The sequence below is a fragment of the Pipra filicauda genome, unplaced genomic scaffold, assembly GCF_003945595.2.
Source record: "Pipra filicauda isolate LSUMZ 115617 unplaced genomic scaffold, ASM394559v2 scaffold67_size6003252_pilon, whole genome shotgun sequence".
Lineage (NCBI taxonomy): Eukaryota > Metazoa > Chordata > Aves > Passeriformes > Pipridae > Pipra > Pipra filicauda.
In genome coordinates this window covers 1609616-1630616 of record NW_024104842.1, presented here as the reverse complement: position 1 = coordinate 1630616, position 21001 = coordinate 1609616, and the positions used below count along the sequence as shown (strand labels likewise).

General features: G+C 39.4%; 1 protein-coding gene across 3 annotated transcripts in view; it reads right to left on the bottom strand.

Moving 5' to 3' along the window:
- CFAP97 (cilia and flagella associated protein 97) overlaps nt 1-20405 on the bottom strand; it is a 31097-nt gene extending 10692 nt beyond the window's left edge. Inside the window, exons 1-4 of one of the 3 annotated variants that reach the window (XM_027735449.2) lie at nt 20306-20405; nt 9530-10411; nt 9370-9441; nt 324-586 (exon numbers count right to left, since the gene is read on the bottom strand). In XM_027735449.2, the coding sequence (XP_027591250.1) occupies nt 324-586; nt 9370-9441; nt 9530-10391 (1197 nt within the window). In that variant the 5' untranslated portion in view covers nt 10392-10411; nt 20306-20405. Of the gene's footprint in view, nt 1-323; nt 587-9369; nt 9442-9529; nt 10412-19764; nt 19866-20068; nt 20190-20305 lie in introns of those variants that run through there. The other 2 variants (XM_027735450.2, XM_027735448.2) reach the window with 2 other exon arrangements.
- Nucleotides 20406-21001: the final 596 nt, after the last annotated feature.

Sequence of the window (21001 nt, the reverse complement as noted above, 5' to 3'; positions counted from 1 at the left end):
ACTGCTATCCAATGTTTTGAGTGTTTTACCAATAACAGTTATTCCTCTTAAATTACATTATATCAAAGTAGAGCAAACTCATATAAACTAAAATCTATTTTCATCTGAAAAAAGCATCACAGCCCCTACCTTCCCCCCAGAAAAATCCCACTTGTCCATATGAACAATTATGCAAACAGAATAGTAATGGAAATTCATTGAAGACTTACTGCAGTAAAGGTCCAAGTACTGGTTCATCAATTTTCTAAATATTTAGCAATAGCTCATCTGGCATGAGATAGTCCTTCCCAATTTACTGATCCACATCCATACTCAAAACTTACCAGGTTTTCTCTTTCAATTCTTTGCTGCTCTTTTTGCCTGTTGAGGGCACTGTGGTACAACCTAGGAGACGGTACAGATGTTTTCTTCAACGTGGTACTTCTTCTTGGCTTTGCAGACTGTCTGGACAGTTCTTTCAGCAACCTTTGGTTTTCCCGATCGATCTGTCTTACTTCTTCATTTGTGAAAGAATAATTTTTCCTTATTCCTTTAGGTGGCTGATCGATGGTTAGTTTTTGTTCTTTTTTCTCCAGCTGTAAGAAAGCTTTAAAATAGCAAACAGTGAAAAAAATATGTAGATTAGAAAACACAGCTTCAGTATTGAAATAAATTACAGAACCAAGAGTTAAACCATAAATTAATATTTAGATGCTTGCACATAGAAAAAGATTTAAACTTGGTTCCAAAGTTAATCTAAAGTATCTGTCTCAGATGAGAGGCAGAATAGAAATGATGTTTCAGACACAAAACCGACACTGGGGAAGCAGAACTCAGAGGCACAAAGTGCACCCCTTGAAGTGATTTTGTTGATCCTTTGCTCCTGAAGCAATCCTACATCACGCTGGTGCAGGAAATGGAAAGGGAATTATAAAAATTAAATGCAATGGGTGGAAATGAGCGAGAACATAGAACAAAAATTATTTGGGCCTGGCAATTTAAAACAGCAAACAAATAAAAATTAAACCATGCTATAAGGTTTCAAGGCAAAGAACGCACACTTAAAAATACACAGCAAGTCAGACTTGCACAACTGCAAGATAAGATAACTGGAAAACTTCACTCTTAGCCAAAGACAGCTATATTTACTACAGTTTCACTGAAGCTTTGCTGTTGACCTACTTCTAAGCCTTTGCTTTCTAAAGCTCTGCAGTACATCTTCTGGCAACTGCTTTAAGAGCTATGCTGTCAGGTATTACCCTATCAACCACTGCATTATCCATGGTACAAGAATGGCAGTACCACATTAGGTTAAACAGATTTTTGGAGCTGAGACACAGACAAGGAAGCCTTATTCAAGCCATTCCCCACATTCCTCCAATATCACAGTGCCTCCAGAAGACACCCCTCACTTATACCCCTAGAAGCTCCACACAAGCAAAACAAGCATCCAAAGCAGAAAGAAAAAAAAACAACCAGGCATGCAGTAATATTTCCCCAGCAAACACTTCCACATTAGCAACCTGTTGGCAAGGGATGTCTGAGTCAGCCTAAAACAGCTTAAAAACTTCAAAGAATCATGAGTGTTTTCTTACTTCAAAACAAAATTAAATCTTTCTTGCAGTATCTCAACTGAGTTTATTTCAGAACTGATGCAAGTAAATATTGCTACTGTCTTTGAGAAATTTAGGAACAGTATCCAAAAAGCAAAATCCAAACACTTCATGAATTTCAACATTCCTCTGGAAATTAGTAAGCTTGCTCCATCAGTATGCTAGTGAATATAGGCAAGAACTGCCCCTAGGCAGCTCTAACTGTGAGGTTCCCCACATTAGCAAATACCGCTTTTATTTGTCAAGAGAAGATGCAAATCACCTCAAAACCAAGACACAATGCAAACTAGCACAGACCGAGTGTGCCAACCAACAGGTTAATAAAGTATAAATGTCTTGAAAAACATCTTTACAGTTTAGTAAGTTATTCCCAAGGGAAAACTAGTATACCCATTGACGCCATTGCAGGAAACAGACCTGGAATAAGACTCATCTGGATAAGCCTACAAGGTACAAAGAGAAATGCAAAGAAAATAGCTAGAACCACACAATTCATCAAACTGCAGCATACCTCTCAGTAGAAAATAATTTAATATTTTTTTATGGGAACATGCAAAACCAGCACTGCAGAACACAAGTGGAAGAAAGTAATTTGAACAACCATCTGAAGAAGATAAAATATTACATAATGGATAATTGTATTATTATGGAGCTATGAAAGGTAATTTTACCTTTTGCCTTAAATCCATAGCATCTCATGGGTTAAAGACTGCACATCATATGCAAGAGTGGAAATCAGGTTGTGGCACAGAACAGCTGCTGAACTCAAGCCTTGACCTAGCTTTGTGACACTGATGCTATTGGTGATGAAGTCACTTACAAGAGACACTTAAGCTTCTGAATAACTGTCAGTGAAAATTTACAGCAACTCTCTTGTTTCTGTGAAAGATGTGAACTAGTCAAATTCAATTTAAAGCAATGGTATTCTGGATGAAGACATTTTCAATTAGAAATACAGTTTTCATGTCTTCAGTGGTATGTGACTTTAATTCTCTGTAAGATACAAGCTGGCTATACTTTGGCAGAGACTCTATATGCCTATGATGCAGCTGTGAACTATAACCAGTTAAGAGATGAAAAATGCTTCAAGGTAATTACTTATTTTCTGACTTTCTCAGTTTCTGGTAAACCCCTGTCAGGTGTGATGAAAAAAATAAAACCAGAGCAGGAACATGGAACAAACACCTTTTCCCTTCTCCCCATTACTGCTGGTCAGTAAATGCTTTTAGAAATGATGATTTAAGGTACCCTGCAGCGATTGCTACATACAGGGCTCAACAAGCACTGCATTACTTTGTCCCTCAGATCCCCAGGGGGTAGTGGTCTCCAACTTCAGTAGCATTAAACACCACAGTATTTTACCAGAAAGAAGCTCTCAGGCAATTAGTGTGACTACAAATCTACGTACGTATCCATGCACTGCTCTACTGGGTACTTCTTATATATATGTGAATAAAGCATGACAAAATTTTACTAATTTACTCTCACCTGCTAGTCACATTGACCTCCCTCAGTCACATCCCCCCCAAATACACACACTTTTCTTTTTTCATTCTTCTTCTTTTCCTTAGCCTCTCATAAGTCTTTTCAATATATTACACTTCTTCAGTGCCTCATCCACACCTTTTTTCACCTCACCACAAAGACTGCCTTTCCCACTTGTGTCAGGTAGAAAGAGACTCCAGCTCACTTTCTTCAGTATGTTGTTCATTCTTAGACTCATAAATATTTATTATTTATTTTTAGTGTAGACACTGACTTTATTATGGCCAACAGCTTTCTGACAACTCTTAAGGTTAAGAGCTTGCTAACAGTCATAACTGAACTTATCACAACTCAAAAGCAATAAATAATACAGTGAAAGAATTAAGATAACTGCAAAGGTTTTGCTGTGAAGTTATTCAGTGAGGCCTGATCAGAGGACTGACAAAAGCAAGTAATCCATTGATAACGCTGTTGAATTATAGGAGACTCATTAATTTTGCACCAGAAGTTCAGAACCAACACGACACACGCAGCAGCAAGTTTTTTCAGGGGGATGGAGTAAAAAGATCAGTCTAAAACTTTTTAGTTCCTCGCTAATTTCTTTGGTACCTCAAACGATGTTATTATCAGCATTCCCTATGACCCAAGAACAACATTTGAAATTTCACAACTAGCTCTCTGCAGAACAAGTGCTGCAATACACCAAGGCATTGGATCAGGTAACATAGTAAAACTAATTGGTTTGCTGGTCTTCAAGTTGGTAAATTAATAAATTAAAGTTGTGTTTTACTTAGTTAAGATTTATGTTAAGGAAGAATTTAAGCTGTAAACGCTACTCCAAAGCAAACCATAACTTACTAAAGCCTATCTATAGATGATCTTTCCTAAACCACACAAATGCAACATTGATTTTCTTAGGAACTGTGTGACAGGAGAGTTTAAACTTCAATAGAAAAAAAAGACTAACAGTAGAAGAAAACGACTACTAGTAGAAAAAAAATGCATGCTGTGTCATTTTACTGAAAGAGTATCATTAATACTACAGCATAACTGCTCGTTCCTAACAAAACAAGCAAAAGGCAAGGGACATCCCTGCAATCATTACGCATCAAATGATACTCAAATATATCATAGAAGCAATCTAGAAGGCAGTGAGCAAAAACTTCCACAGGTCTTTCTGAAGCAGAGGTGACACTTTTTTCATAGTTCAGAAAGAGGCTTCTGATCCCCAAACCTCAATCAGCAGTAATAGCTGCTACTACTTCCAAAGTTACCTGGCTGAAAATCTGTCCAACCTGCCCCTGCAAAGCACCACTTTGATGATACAGCATCATACTCCTATTCTCCACACACTAACTATGACAGAAAATTAGGTAATCTACACTAGAAATTTATGTCCAATATGCACTGAATGCACTTCACCATTCAACACCTGGCAAGAACACCGCTTCCATGGCAAGGACAGTAGGTGCCTAAGAAAGGTCAGCACACGCCCATAAAACCAGGGAGAATTCACCACCAATAACCAAAACCCACACTAGTCTTTAATCACAATGCGTAAGGGTTTGAATGGTTTACCTGGCTATTTTTGCAGCGGCCACTGACAATGTCAGATAACACAACAGTTTAAGGTTACAATTTAAGGTTCTAAAGAGTTTGTGTGTCTTGAAAAAATTCAATATTCTTTACCTATTGTATCCATACTCTATCAGTGGATAATAAGTAATTTAACTAAACCCCTACTTACTTTCATTTTCAGACCATAAATACAATTTGGGGGAGGTGATAAATAAGCAGCAGCATTTGCATAATGACTTCACAGTGTGAAGTCTACTTCTCATTTACTGGTAAGCAGGAGAAGAAAATTCCCTGGTGTTCACAGGATTTCTATGAAAGCTGGTTTCCATGGAGAGATACCTGACTTTTTTTTTAAGCAATAAACAAGCTGTTTATTGCTTTCAATTTCTAAGCATTGAAATGACCTTACAGAATGAGAAAGGCCAAACCTTATAAAAAATACAAAGTATAATTAGCAAGTCAAATGCATTAGGATGGGATGATAGAGCTGTGCTAATGGCATTAAGGCTAAAATCAAAAGCATGCATGTTTCAGTACATCTGTTGCAATTCCAGTACAAATTTCTTCAGTGTTTACATTTGCCTGATGTTTTGTTTTATACTGCTCCACTACCACAACTGTAACACATCTGAAAAATACTAAAGGATTAAATCAATCACAGTTCTTCACCAATGTCGAGTAGTTTCAATTTTAAACTAGTTCCCTGTGGTATCTCTAAACAAATACTCCTTAGAACATCCATTATTTCATGCCACAGAGCTCTTTAAAAGGGATTTTGAAGAATTCATGATTCAGTGTTTTTTTAAGAAAAGGAGTGTAGGGAAAGAAGGGTAAACACGTAAGATTTATTCAAGGAGGAAAAAAGAGTTTCGCTGAAGGAGGTTTTGCTGCTAAGAAAACTAGACCTAGGAAAAACCCAGTGTGGGAGAAAATTCTTTCCCATGAACGGTACTACCTATTTTTTGCTGTTTTGAGAAGTTAACTCCCCTTTTGCAAGAAGCAGTGACCGTTCTCACACTTGTCGAAGGCCTCTGGGGAGAGAAAGAAACCATAAAGCACAGAGGAGATTATTACTTTGAAGTCATGTGCATGCAAAAGGTGTTGTCATAAAGACACCTGAATGGGCCTCCCAGGGCTGCTTTTTTTGCCTGCTCCACGATTTTTAGCAGTGTATTTAGGGTTTTGGACTTCAGAATAAACTTGGCCTTAATACCTTAGCCATAGTTTGGTCATCTGGGTTTACCTGTGTGCATATTGCTTGTTACAAGGAGGATGTCCTTTCAGGTGTAAATTTTCCCTATTTAAATACGCTTAAATAGGGCTCCTAGTTATCTTGATGTCATGAGAAAGACAACAGATATTTTGCAGGTGCTGAACTGTTTTTTCTCCCATAATATACACATTTTCTCATGGATGTTGGAAAAGTCTAAATCTCTTCATAACCTTACAGATTTTCAATCCGTTTTCAAATTCTAAATATAAGAATAAGCTGAAAATTGCTCTTCTACCTCAACACGAGTTTCTAGATCTGTGAGAACAAAGCATATGCAAACACATGCACACACAGAGTTAGTTCAAACTCTGAAAATGCAAACTAAATGAAACTCCATGGAAAAGCTATATATGTTTAGTTCAATTCTACAGTTTGGGTACATATATATTTCAGTGTCTACTTTAAATTTAGATACTGCTTAACAGTTATTCTACAAATATACTAGTTCAGCATGAATGAGCACACAGAAAATATACCCCTAGGAGGACAAAGTTTCAATTATCAAAAACTTTTTCTATTTCCTGAGTGACAAATCATAGCAAAAAAAAAAAAAGTGAAAGCAATTGCTACATGTTCAGTTGAAGCTGCTGTTTAACTTTCTACAATAGATTTTATTCAGAAACACAGAGCTTTTACTTTCATAATAACGATATTTATATCACAGTGCTTTTCACATGGGGAGCTCTGACTATTTTAAAAATCTAAGGCACAGAAGAGGCAAAAAGATTTATTATCACAGACGTCAGTGCGAGCTTCAAGGACAGAACTGGTCTTCAGCCTGTGGCCAATTGCCCTACTTACCCCATCATACCACCTCCTCAAGTTAATAATAGCTAATACCATGGATTTACAGACTAATTCTCACAGACACTTCAGTAAAATAAGCAGGTATCAACCCCATTTTACAGAGGAGAAAACGTGAAGTGCTAAATTCTTTAGCACTGTATATACCTCAGGCAATCCCACTGTATTGATACCAAACAAATTCAAACAGAGATACACAGCAATTTTAGCAGACAACTCTATTCTGAACTACAGAAATTGAGAGACTTGTCTAAAGACAGAGAGCAAGCACAGCTACAGTTGTGTTATTTGTGAGATTTTACCTTCTCAGAATAGCATAACTGAAAATTTGGCTTCTATCAAAGACAGGCATAGCTTTAGGAGTTGTAAAGGCATGATAATTATTTTTTTATCTACACATAATTTTTTAAAACTCCTTAAAAATGAATATTTTTCAATATGAACAAAAATATGTATTAAGGGAACATAACCACAACATTTTATAAATGCTTCAAATTAATTTTGCTTTAAGGTACGTAAACTACCTTGCTGCCTAATAACCAGACTCTTGTTCTAGTCCAAAGCTTGTTCTTTGAACAGATTTCTTTCCTTACTTTGTTCTTGCAATTCTTTTTTTTTTTTGATACAAGAGATTCTAGTCTTCCCAAAAGTACGCACTGCTAATGTGAATAACTGTACAAAATAAATTACTGAATGGCCCCTAGAAACAACACAGTAACAGATCACAGGGAAATTTTGCAAGTTTCTGGAGACCTTGGGAAATTAAACTTGCATAACTGCTGCAAATGCTTATGTCCTGCTATACTACAAGAATATTTGACAAAAATTTTAAACAAAATGCTTCATAAGTATAGATTACTGGAAAAATGTTATACTTTAAAACCAAATCATCATCATTTAAATATTCTTTCATGCACTCAGGTCTGGGCTTCCAGTGTTCTCACTTCAAGCAATGTCTATGCAGTTCTGACAATGCAGATTGTGGGGTGGGGGGAGAATGATTTGCGCTTTTTTTATTTCCTAGTAAGTACAAAAAAATCTGGAAGCAATAACTCAGAACAAGATTAGCTCATATTTCCCAGACCAGTTACTTTGCACCATTAATAATCCTGCTCCATTTAAACTCCAAAATGCCCAAACTAATTAAACTTTGTTGTGCTTGCTGATTTAGAGAGGCGCTTGGGAGTAATATGCATGTTAATCAGCTGCCAGACTATATGAATTCTACTTCTCATTACTCTATCTTTATTATTGTTATTTGGAATCGGTTTTCAGTTTTGAGGAAAAACTTCCTCCCCTCAACAGACATTCATGTCTGAGAACACCTACTCTGAGCTATAATACCCATTTGTTTTAGGGATGAGATGAGTCCTTCTATAATCACCAGTTATTAAAAAGCTTCTTGCTAACAGGGAACAAATAAAGATGTGGGACATCATAATTTCAATTGCTTAGCAACAACTCTTCGACATCATGTTCTGACAACTAGTTGGAGTATTTCCTAGTAGGAAAGAGTGGCTGAAGCACGAGGACTTTCAGAAATGAGAACAAGCTCTTCCTTTATTGATGGCTAGTGTTGCTTTTCTTAGCATCAGAAGAGTTTCCATACAAGTAAAATCCTCATTTTTACTCATAAGAAAGTTAAATCCTGGACACAATACATTTTGAATCCTTATTCACTAGAAGCTCAGTTTGGCAAGGTCCAAAGTGAAGAAAAAAAACAAATGCAGTTTTAGCCACCCAGGCTTACTTCAATACAGCAAAGCTGGCTTGAAATGTACCAGACTCAAACTGTAAGAGGCTTTCCTCATCTAAGATCAGCAGATTTCTTGAGCCAAGCCTCTTTTATTCTACAGATTTTACTACTGAAAACTCTGGGTCATAAGAAGAAATGCAAAAGGACTGTGTAGACCTTAAAATATGCACGTGAGGTGATCCAATGCATTCTCGCCTCATACAAAGAAGGTTTGCAAGGAACGCAGGGAAAGAGCTTCGAAGTTCTCTCTTAGACTTCATGACTAAGATTTATTAAGTCTGTTGGCCAAGAGCAACCTCTCTGGTTTCAGTACAGACTATCTGCTATTTTTCTTTTAAAATACCTTTACTCAACCTATGGTATTTTAGAAAGCACACACTTAGCTCAGAAAAGGAATTTCAAATACTTCTGTTTCATTATCAGAGAGGTACTAGAAGTTTAAATATATGAATACTATTTATCGTGCACCAAAATTTTGGACTCTCTTTCAGTTTTGGAGGTTGATAATCCAGCATTTCAACAGAAAGGTTGATGTTTTAATTTAGACAGTAAACTGTGGCATGGTCCAGTACAGCTTGAAATGCATGTGCAGTTTTATTATTCAATTTGTTAGTATATTAAATTTTTTTTAGAAATTCACTCCATTTGTATATCTTACTTCTAGGTATATGCAAACCAACACATGCTCATACACATGCTTCTTTTTACTACTGTACAATTAGTACTATTACATAGAGAAGAATTCAAAGAATTATATCAACACCACTCAAACACCAACCCGTTTTAAAAACATGTGGCACATTAAAACCTCATTCTCTTCTACTAGAACTCAACTGTTCTCAACAATGTCATACTTTGTAAAAAGAAAATTTAAAAGTCACCTTTCAAAAGCTGATTCAGATCCATGGCATCATGCAAGACTTTTCGACTATATCTACGATCAAACTCGGAATCTAGTGAAAAAAACAGAGATATAAGATTGGATTTCCCAGCCCCCTATGTTTTGCAAATTTTGTGTTGTACTTAAATTCTCAAAATTACCATATAATTCTTGGTTCACATTTTCCTGTCTCTTTACTTTTAGTTTCTTATCATTTGATGCTACAAGTTCAAAAGACTGGATAGGACTGATGTCTGGAGTTGACAAAGGTGTTACGTCAGTCACTGTGTCTTCAGACTCCTCCAGCTCCTCACCAAGCTTTGGTTTTCCTTCTGCTAATTTCATTGCTGACTTGAATTTTTGTTTTGGAGACAAAAGAGCATTTCTACAAACACTCTTCTTTGGGGAAGAATGAGATGAATCTGATAAACAGCTATCAGAATCTGTATCAGAACAATCTGTATCTGAGCTTGAGGATGATGATGAGGAGGACGAGGAGGAGGAAGAAGAAGAGGAGGAGCTAATATTAGTATATTTTTTGCTAGCCTTTTTTATGTTGTTTGGTTGCTTAGTTGACTTTGGTCTGACCCTCTGTTTTTTGCCATCATCGCTACTATCTTCTTCATCTGTATAGTAGTCTTCTTCACCTTCTTTAACTATTTTGGGGACTCCAGCAGGAACATTCTCCTGTGTTCCTTTATTTGCTGCAGGTGTCGCTCCAGATGCACCTGCATTCTCTGCAACTGGAGAAACTGACAGAGATGAAGCACGTCCAAGACGATCTGTGCTATTTTCTGGGGATTGAGGCTTTTGCAAATCTATTTGCTTTTCTTCACTTTCCTCCTTACCACACTTTGCATCCTTTGAATTAGAAACTAAATCAATGCCTGCAAGAGCTGCCTTTGTACTTTCTTTCTCTATACATTCACCATCGTCTTCAGCTTTCTTTTTCTCTTCTTCAAAATCACTGTCAAAGAAAGCATGATCCACTTCACCATCTGATATGTCTTCAAAATGGTCCATACTGAAATACGAAGTGCTACCTGCAATCATCAGAAAACATTTCCAAAGATTAGTGTAAAAACAGATTCAAGGACACTTCTAGTATAATAGTTTTGTTCTTTACTCTTTTAGCTGTAGTAATTTATAATTCTGCAATTAATTGTTATTTTGCTACAGACAATTCCATAATGAATTCAGTAAAGAAATTTAGTGCCACCTTATTGCACACAGCTTATGTTAGACCAAAAAGTTTCGGTTTAAGCCAACAAAACCCATCACAATATCAAAACTATTACTCCTAAGCAAATTAGTCAAACATGGTTAGAGGCTAAAAGGTCTTAACTATTAAAAACAAGAAATTGAAGTGTCTTATTTTGTCCCTTTAAGCTAGAGCCATTTTAAGCTAGAGCCACTAATGAGCTACCATTACTTTGAATTTTATATTAAAAACCTTGTTAGTATATGGTGGTCACCATCTTGGCTGACACAGCCATTCAAACTGCAGACTTTCAGCAGTTAAAAGTAGGAACAATTACAATTTACATCAAAAGATCAATGGCTCTGTAGGTTAAATTGTGATAGATGTATGGTGTGTCCGTGTTCATGTTTTAGTTTGGATACGGAGCCTGCTTTTCTTTACAGTCCTCTGTAACTCACACTCCGCACTACAGTAACAAAACTTGTTCTTTCAGATGAATCTAGGCTTTAAAAAGTGTGCTCCAGGCATGAAACCAATGCATTTAAACCAGCAGTCACTCTTCAGTCCATGGGACCAGGTTGCGGCTAGCCCAAATACATATTATTGCGGATATCAGGACCTCAGTGCTAACCACTACGCTCCACAATTCTGCTCCTATTGTGTCATATTTGTTGCAGAATTATATGGTGCTCGATCCTATGCATGGGGCAGGCAGATAAGAAAATTTCCACTTATTAGTAGTATATATACAGAGTCAAAATAAAGTCTAAACACCCCACAACCAAACAAAATTAGCCAGTATCAAAGACTAAGGGTCCCATCTTGCCAGCAGCACTATCCTCCTACTCTTTACAATAGATTTTACATACATTTTGTAAGCTGCAATCAATAAATATGTAACATTCTTTAGGCCCAAGGAAACCAAACACAAAGACAGTGGAAGCAACTATACAAGGCTGGAGAACCAGCATATTTTACAAGAGGAATGGTCTCCTTTAAACCACACATAATTTGTTGCCATGGCAAACAAAGGTGAAAAAAGAAATTTCCAAGAAAGGTTCGGGCTAAAAATTACTTCAAAATACAGAATTTTTAAAAGTCTATGTCACTCAGACATCTTGCCCCTTCTCAAATAATACTGTTTTAGAGGAACTAGAAACATGCACCCCAAATACAAAAAGCACAATATAAACCTTAAAAACAGGTGGTCTAGATCATCCTGTGGTTTTAAGATCCATAAAGCCAAAGGACTGAAAAGAGACTTAATATGGTTAGATGTTGTATATGCTGAAAACACTATTAAGCAATAGAAGCAGAGGTCAAATTTTGGTACCACGAAGCTAACTCTCCAAAGGACTGAGCTCTTCAAAGAGCAACAGAACAAAAGAGTAAAACAGACATCCAGCAAGTTAAAGTCTCCCACAAAAACAAGGGCTAGTGATCGTGAAATGTCACCCTGCTGCTTATAGAATACTTCATCTGTCTCTTCATGCTGGCTGGGTGGTCTGTAACAGACTCCCACCAGAATGTTGGCCTTGTTAGCCTTTCCCCCAATTCTTACCCAGAGGCACTCAACCTTTTCATCATTATCCTTGATCTTTATACAGTCAAAACACTCCCTTAATGTAGAGGGCTACACCACCACTACTCCTTCCTCACATATCCCCTCTGAAGAACTTATAACCATCCATTGCAGTACTCCGATCATGCAAGTCATCCCGCCATGTTTCCATGACAGCGACTTCCTCATAGCTTTCCTGCTGCACAGTGGCTTTCAACTCCTCCTGTTTGTTACCCATTCTGTGTGCTTTGGTGTACATGCACTTCAGCTGGGCTATTGATTTCACCCTCCATGTCACTTCTTGTGACACCTGGCTTCAGGCAGCTAGAATAGTCTGCAATGCACACCTATCATGTGAATGCCTGAAAGTTTTCCTAGAGTAGCTTCCTAAAAGGATAATGCATTTTAATATATAAAAAGAAGCACAATAGAAAAAAAGAAGAAAGACAGTTTAGCAGGCTGGCCATGCCCAAGGAGCAGCAGCAGTCTCACCAGTCATTTCACTGTTACATGCATCTTCCACTCTTCTGGCACTAGTCCTAAGGACTTCAGCCTTCATCTTAATGGGAAACATACATGCCATGGTGGGCAGTTTCTCTCACTGACAATCATTCACAAACTAAAGTTTCATCAATTCTGTTGTTTCCATTAAAAATAAACAAGAGGAAATAAACAAAGAGAATGTATTTTTGGATCCTATTCCACTCATGCATCTAGAGTGTCTGTAACAGAGCTGGAATTTGCTAAAACACAATACGGAAGAAGCAACTTTGCTGATAAACCATCCTAAATTAATAAATTGGTTCCCTGTACACTCTCACACCCATTTATATACAACAGAGAGTGTAATTTTATTTCTGTGGGAAGTACAGAGTTCTGTTACACTGTCAATTTTTAAAATACAGAATCAACAAGCGATACTCTAAAATCCCAAAAGCTTTCATTACAGTCAAATACTTACCATTAACTGCTAATTCGAATGACCACTGTATTTATTTACAAAACAATACAAAACGATTTCGTGTCCTTCTAACACAAAACCCTCTAACACAAGTATAATCAACTCAAATGAGCAGGCTCAACATTCAAGTACAAGCAGTGATCAACCTTCTTTTCTTTTAACCATTTCACTTTCATAGTTGAGGAAGAGGATGGTTCATACAGAGTGGAAAGTTGTTTCTTTTTCTGATCTCATAACATGCAAATTCCTAGCATGCAGAACAGCACACTCTGAGTTTGTACACTGTGCATCCTCTAAAGGCCCTTATGTTTTCAGGACATTGTAACATTCTCGTATTTAATAAAAGTGGAAAACAAGCCCTTTAACATGCTAGGGCCTGAATCAGAAATGTCTAATGTTACCATGTACATACAGTGCATCACCACAAAGGCCATAATACAGCACAGCTATAGTACACACAAGATACGTCAACAGTATGTTTCCAGCAACAAAAAGGAACAGATATCACCTTAGGATGTATTAACAAACATATATGTAAAGTATCAGGAGCAATGTAATATTGTATTTAGCTCTAATAGGGCACTTTCTGGTTTAGGATTACTAATTTTGCTTTGTAAGTATAATTGATAATGAAAGACGTAACCAGGCAGGCAACCTTCTCCCAGCCCAAACAATTAGTGCTTCTGGAGCTGGTATCTATCCTTTCAGCTGGAAAGTTCTACCTCCTCAGAACAGTGACCCAACCTCCTGATCTGAGAGCAGAAACAAGCGTCTGAGAGCTAAGGGGTTGGAAGGGTTAAAGTGTTTTAATTAAAAGATTTGTACTACCAATGGTACATGTTCTATATGACACTCCCAAATCCTCTAATTCTACATACTCATTATTTCCCCTCTGGGGATTCTGCCCTCTTAAACCTGCTGACCACTAAATCGCCTCTTTGTAGGGTGAACTCGGGAGAGGCTGAAAATGCTGGATGAACCACACTCCCCCTCCTTCTCCCTCCCTTCCTCATTCTTGGCTGAGGCTTAAAAAAACCCCAGCAAACAAACAAAAAAGACAAATTTGAAAATGTCTAGAAGAGAGCAATAAAAATGTTAAGATGAGAAAAGCCCTACTTCTCGGGGTTTGTGTAGTTTAAAAGAGCGGAAACAAGGGAAAACACGAGGCTTAAAACCTGTACAGCAGACTAACCAAAAACTTGGTTTGTTCTTAGATACACTTAACACTCATCAAGATCAGCTAGTGCAGATGCTTCCAGCCATGTGACAAACCACTCATATCCAGCCCTACCTACCTCCTCTTTAAATAAAGTTTTCATATTTGCTAGTAAGAAACAACAAAGCATGCAAAGGAGGAAATACAAATCTTGGGAAACTATATCCTTTGAGGGAAACCCCCCGTGAATGAAACAACCAGCCTCTTCAGTAGTTATTCAGATTTTCCAAGCTGAGAGCACAATATCTGCTACAGCTGTCCTGCACACCATAAGTTCTCCAAACTTCCCCCAATTTCCTCCAATCCAAACCATGATTAGTTCATAACCAATCTACAGAACACAGTCTTGTATATTTTTAACATAAAACCCCTTTGATGAGCTCATGAGAAGAACGTGGAATCTTACAATGTCACATCTTCCAACTATTATTAGCTTCTATTCTTTCATGGTTCACCTACAAGAAAAATCTGACTCTGCCCAATTACAGGTAGCCATGTTGCTGCTGATTAACCACGCAGACATAACTATGTGGAGGTGAATCCCTTTGCTCAGATTACAACCTACATATAAGTATTTACTGATTAATGACAAATCTCTTGTTGCTGGCTCATGAGACAGTAGCAGACTTGTGCCTAAGTAATCTGAACAGACCACAGAACGTTTGTCCCTCACAGATCTGATCTCACAGGCCCTAATTCAAGCTCAGATCAGAACTACCATTGTTTCTAATGCACCTGAAACCACTCATCTGGCTGATTCGCAGCTCACTTTCTAACACCTTTCACTGTCTTTTCCTCTCTCCTAGCTAGAGAAGAGGAAGGAGGGAAGACCTGCTACTTCAACTCTATGGGGTCAGTATAAACAGCCATTGCTGCCCTTTATTCCTCTGCTTTGCTTGGAGGGAGTGTGGGGGAGAGGATCCCATTGTTTGTTTTAGTTTACTTTCAGTCCTGGTTCTCTCTGCTGGACACAATAGAAGAATTTTCCCCTGTATGCTCTGAGATACAGTTTAGTAACTCCCAAACCTATGACAGATTAGCCCTCAGAACAGCAGTTCTGTCTCAAACAGGTAGGCTTCCTGAAGATGCTCCAAACTACTCTTGAGTCCTTTCAAAAGAATTGCAACACAAAGTTCTGAGTATCCTGGTTATTTCAAGTAAGAGTTCAATTCAGTCAATGGGCACTAGAGGATCCTGGAACACAGTCAATTGACATCACTGGTTAGAGCAAATAAAAGCACAAGACCACCAAAGAGCCCTAGATGACTGCAGGGCAAAGGCTTTTAAGTGAATGTATGGAGTGGGGGAGGAGGGGAGGGAGAACAGAGGAAAAAAAAAAGGGGGGGGGAAAGGAAAAAGAAAAAAAGTTCCTCTTGAGCCAAAAATAAGCCATTCCCCTACTGTGAAAAGCTGAAACACATTCACTGAGAGGCATGTATCTGTAGTTCCAGAACTTCAGTCATACAAACACACTAAATATTTGTTCTTCAGGTTCTTCAGCAAAGGTCACCTTGTGACCTCTTGAGTAGAAAGGCTGGGCCGGAGAATACCGAGGTTAAATGATGGGAGTGATGATGCCCATCAGACCTGTCTAAACAGACCATAGCTACTCACTCATCGCTGAGAATCCCCAAGAATGACTGGCAAAGCCTCTAAACCCAGGGGGAAAAGAAGTAGCATACGATCAAAACCAAAAATAAAGACAATGAGTCTATTTGTTGACAAGAGTATCAGCAGCTTCTGGAGGATTTCTTTCATAAGGTCCTCCATCTCTACAAGCATAAGTGACACTACCCACATCAAAGTCTCACGGGCCTGCTGCCATACACAGTTTCTCACCACCTGGAACAGTCCCACCTCTAGCTACCTCAGACACTAAGAGGCAAGATGCTAAGGGGAAACCAGTCACTGGCATTCACCTTTCCCAAAAGTGACCCATAGCCACAGTTTTCCGACAACATAGAACAGGTATGAAAAGCCGAGAAAAGGACAGACTGTACTACCAGATATTGAGGGTGAAGAGCAAAGTAAAAGGCAGCTTAGTTTTCCCGCTCCTGCTATACTTGCACATATCTACGAGGAGTATTTTTGCCCAATATCAAGATTTAAATCTTGGGACAACATGTACCCAACCAGACTATCCACAGTCTGGCAGAGTAGTCCACAACTGCATGCAAGAAAAAGGAAAACAATTCCTCTTATTAAAGCAAAACTTCAACATATCTGCCACATAAAGGCTGGAGTTACATTTGCCACCATCCCAGCGCATCACTCATGGGACTACCTGCAAGTGCTTTCCTTAAGACCCAAGCATACCACTCAAACATCAGATCCCTCAGGACTCACTAAGGCTGTTGTTGCAGTTGTTGGGAGTCAGGTATTTGAAACTACACGGAGCCATAAAACCTCTCTTTCACCACAGTTCAAAAGTAAATGAGAAACAACAACTCTTTCACCAATATCTGTATGGTAACTTTCTCCCAGTCTCACCTCGTAAGTACTAGTTGTGACCAGTCTGTGCTTCCGCCTCATTCACTGCAGGCAGTAGAGGTACGGCCCAGAAACGTTTAGAATCTACGGATGTCTATCTGCTACTATTGGGAAGCCAGACCTCAAAAATAAACCCGTAATACAGTTCAAGAGCACTGAAACTTTTATCCAAGAGCTGACTATCTACACTGTTCACGTGTCACCTACTTTAGGATTTTTCTGGATTTGTCTCTGAGCCAGCCCTGAAATAGACGGCAGGACCACAAAGGAAGCAAGTACACCACTTTGCAAACTATTGATGGAGTCCAGCAGCAGATAAATCAAAGATAATTCAGAATATCAGGCCATCCCTACCAAGTGACACAACACCTGACCTGTCTCCCACAACAGAGATGCTCACCGAACCAGAAGTGTTTTCATGCTTCTAATACTACAGATTTAGTATGCTTAGTGACCTGACTACACAAATAGGCGTCATCAGCATTTCCTTCAATGTTTTGCACAGATGTGCTTCCACACACATCAAACAGACCTGAGTTTCTGGAAGGATTTCCTTCATAAGGCCCTCCATCACAAGATGTGTCTATTATCACAGTTTTAAACACACAGTTTTACAGACGTAACAATTACATTCTCCTCAGCCACTGAAAAATAAGATGCAATTCTCAATTTTCAGTGGGAGGAACAAGCACTGTCTGGTACAGATGGGCAGGGGGAAGTATAGAAATTCAGTCACTAAATCAGTATACAAAGAGCAGCTTCAACAAATATCACTTAGGAAGAGTCTAAATATATTTGTTTCCTCAAAATGTGTGTATGGGGCAAATGAGGTAAAAGGCTCTTGAGATAATCTCTTGCATTATATTTTTGTGACTTAATTGTTTCTTCAGATGAGAAGATATCAAGTATGGAAAAGCAGATAAGATGCTCAAACACAGGGCTCTACTCAATTCAACATAATAAAAGTTTCCTGGAGTTCCAGTGTTATTACGATGCAACACTTTAAGAATGACAAATACTCACAGCTGAATTGTGACTTAAACATCCTTTGACATTGTTGAGTGGAAAAAAACTTAGTCAAAGAACATAGGTTATGTTTTAGACCATTACTGTCACCAGTCTTAGCCAAACATAACACCAAGAAGCAAAGAATGAAACAGCTTTAAGAAACAGCTATGGTGAAATCAATAAGGTACAGCCATCACAGTAAGTTTACCAATCTCCCAAGAATTTAGGGAGATACTTAGGTTCATCTAGGATCCAGCTCACTTTCAGACTCTTACATCAAAGCTTCAGGTACAATATTATGTCATTCAAAAGGACAGATTTCAAAAAGCTTGTAGATGCTCCTGTCCCCTACGCCACACACAACCATACGCCACCTACCCTACAAATTTTGCACTTTTATGTGTTCCTGGGTTGAGTCTTTAAAGGTATTGGCCAATTGCACTTTCCAAGCCTCAACAGGCTCTGCAGTCCTGACGGCCCTCTAAGCCCATGTAAGTCTTAGGAAGAAACACAGGATCCTCTGAATGCCCTACTGAACATGGGCAAGCATGAAACCAAAACAAAAATCCCAGTAGGTCACAAAAGTTTTAAGTTCCAAGAAAAAGAATAGAACGTCCCTAAATTACTTGTCCTTTCCTTTGGTTTCTATTCTAAACCATTACAAGTATTATCTAGGTTGAGAAAAATCAAAGGAACAACATATGCACTGCAGGGAAAAAAACAAACAAACAAAAAACAACAACAACAACAAAAAAAAACAAACCAGGAAAAAGTGGTGGGAAAGCTTGAGGCATTTCAAAAGCAGAGTCCAAAGTTCTGACAACTATATTTCTAAATACCAGTTATTTCACAAACCCATTCCTACGCCTACTTATTTTCTAGCAATAACGACTTCATTTTAGTCTTCAAGTAACTTCTCTGAAGAATTTAACTTTGTGGAACTTTGTTGTCTCTTCACTGACAACTCCAGCAATCACTTTCTATCTGACAAAGATAGATTAACTATTTTTTCACAGAGGCAAAAATGTGCATAACGCACTCTATGCTCTATATTGAGCACCTCACCACAGACAAAAGCAGGGATACAAAATAAATTTAGCACTGCTATGTCTGTTACATTCATTCCATCTCACATTGTTGTCCTGGTGTTTTTATGAATGGTGTATAAGATTTTAACCACACAATTTTTAAATATATACATGTCCAAATGCAAACACTAGACACTTTTTTAATATATGTTTTATAGTAAGAATGAACAAGCATAAGTGTTTGCATACTATAATTATACTAGTTTCTGAAAAATTGTTCAGCACAATTGTAAAGGAAAAACTTCAGCCAAGCATAAAGGTTACATGATTTTAAATTACATTGTGCCGTAAGACATGCTGAACTATATTTTAAAATGCCAGTTTCCATAACATGCCGTGGAAACTGCAGAAAAAACCCCGGAGTTTGACAAACACAACATAGACTCCACTGTGTTGTACCATCTCGCTGAGTCGCTTTCAAATGTATTCTGTACTCTGCTCTGCTGCAGCGGCCCAGGTTTCACAGTTATCTCTTTAGTGATTTCCATACAAATCCACACAAATCCACAGGGGCCGAGAGATTTGGTGGCTGGTTATTTTTCCAAACTACAGACTCACGTGGAGAACTGTTAGTGCAGAACTCTGCAGGGCAGGGGGAGTTTAAAAGACCTTCGTCCTGAGCAAAGCGTGGAGAAGTGACTCTTGCGATAAATTAACATGCTCGAGGCAAGCTGTTTACGATGACCATTTCAGCTGACTTAAACACCACTAATTAAACCCAACCAAAGCACTCTACTATTTCAGCATCACTGCAACGTGTTCCTTCCAGTTCGGTAACTTTAAGGATGGCGCGCACGACACTGTAACTCACTGTCAAAGCCGACGGCTACGACACCAAGGAGGGCCGGTGCCTCACAAGAGAATCTCTCACCTCTTTTCCAATTCCCTCCGAGGAGCAAAGAGGGCAGGCATGGCATTGATGTGGGGCGTACCACACGTCTCAGGGCAGCATGACCAACTCTGGCAGACCAACGCCAGCCCCAGCTCCGCAAAGACAGAGCGCACGACGCGCTCGGGGACACCTACGTGCGCATCACTCAGGTAGGGGCCCGAGGGGAAAGACGGCAAGTTAAAAGGAAAAGCATATATATATATATATATATATATACACACACACACATATATACTGGTTTAAAATAATATATATGTACATACGAACAAAACATGTCTCCCACCTTGTTTCGGGAAAAAATTGCCGCAGACGGGGGAGGAACACGCCCGTCGTCCCCAACCGCCCCCAACCGCCCTCCCGGCACCTTCCGTGGGGAGGAGGCACCAGAGGCCCCACCGCCGGGCCGGCAGCTCCCGGCAAGAAACAGCAGCAGTAGCAGCCCCTGCCGTCTCCCCCCTCGCCCTCCCCTTCCCCCGGCTTTGTTGTGGTAACCGCGCAGGCAGCCGGGGCGGATACTCACAGGCACGGGAGGAGAAACAGAGGGGAGGAGGAAAGCCGGAGCTGCGCAGCTCTGCCACCGCCGCCTCGCTCCCGCTCGGCTCCTGCGCAGCCCCTCCCGCCGGGCGGGGACAGGCGGTGCCTGAGCGGGGCGGGGAGGGAGCGGGGCGCCGGGACCTCCTGGTGGGAGGTGCCCCTGTGGCACGGGCTGTGCCACAGAACCACAGAAACAGTTTGGTTGGAAGAGAGCTCTGAGATCATCGAGTCCAACCTGTGACTGAGCACCACCTTGTCAACTAGCCCATGGCACTAAGTGCCACGTGCAGTCTTTTCTTAAACTCCTTCAGGGACGGTGACTCCACCACCTCCCTGGGCAGCCCATTTCAATGTCTAATCACCCTTTCTGTGAAGAAATTCTTCCTAATGTCCAACCTAAACCTCCCGTGGCACAACTTAAGACTACGCCCTCTCATCTTGTCACTGGTTGCCTGTGAGAAGAGGCCAATCCCCGCTTGGCTACAACCTCCCTTCAGGTAGTTACAGAGAGCGATAAGGTCTCCCCGAGCCTCCTTCTCTCCAGGCTAAACAACTCCAGCTCCTTCAGCTGCTCCTCATAACACTTGTGCTCCAGATCCTTCATCAGCTTTGTTTCCCTGGACTTGCTTTGTTTCTCTGGACTTTCTCCAGCACCTCCATCTCCTTCCTGAATTAAGAGGTC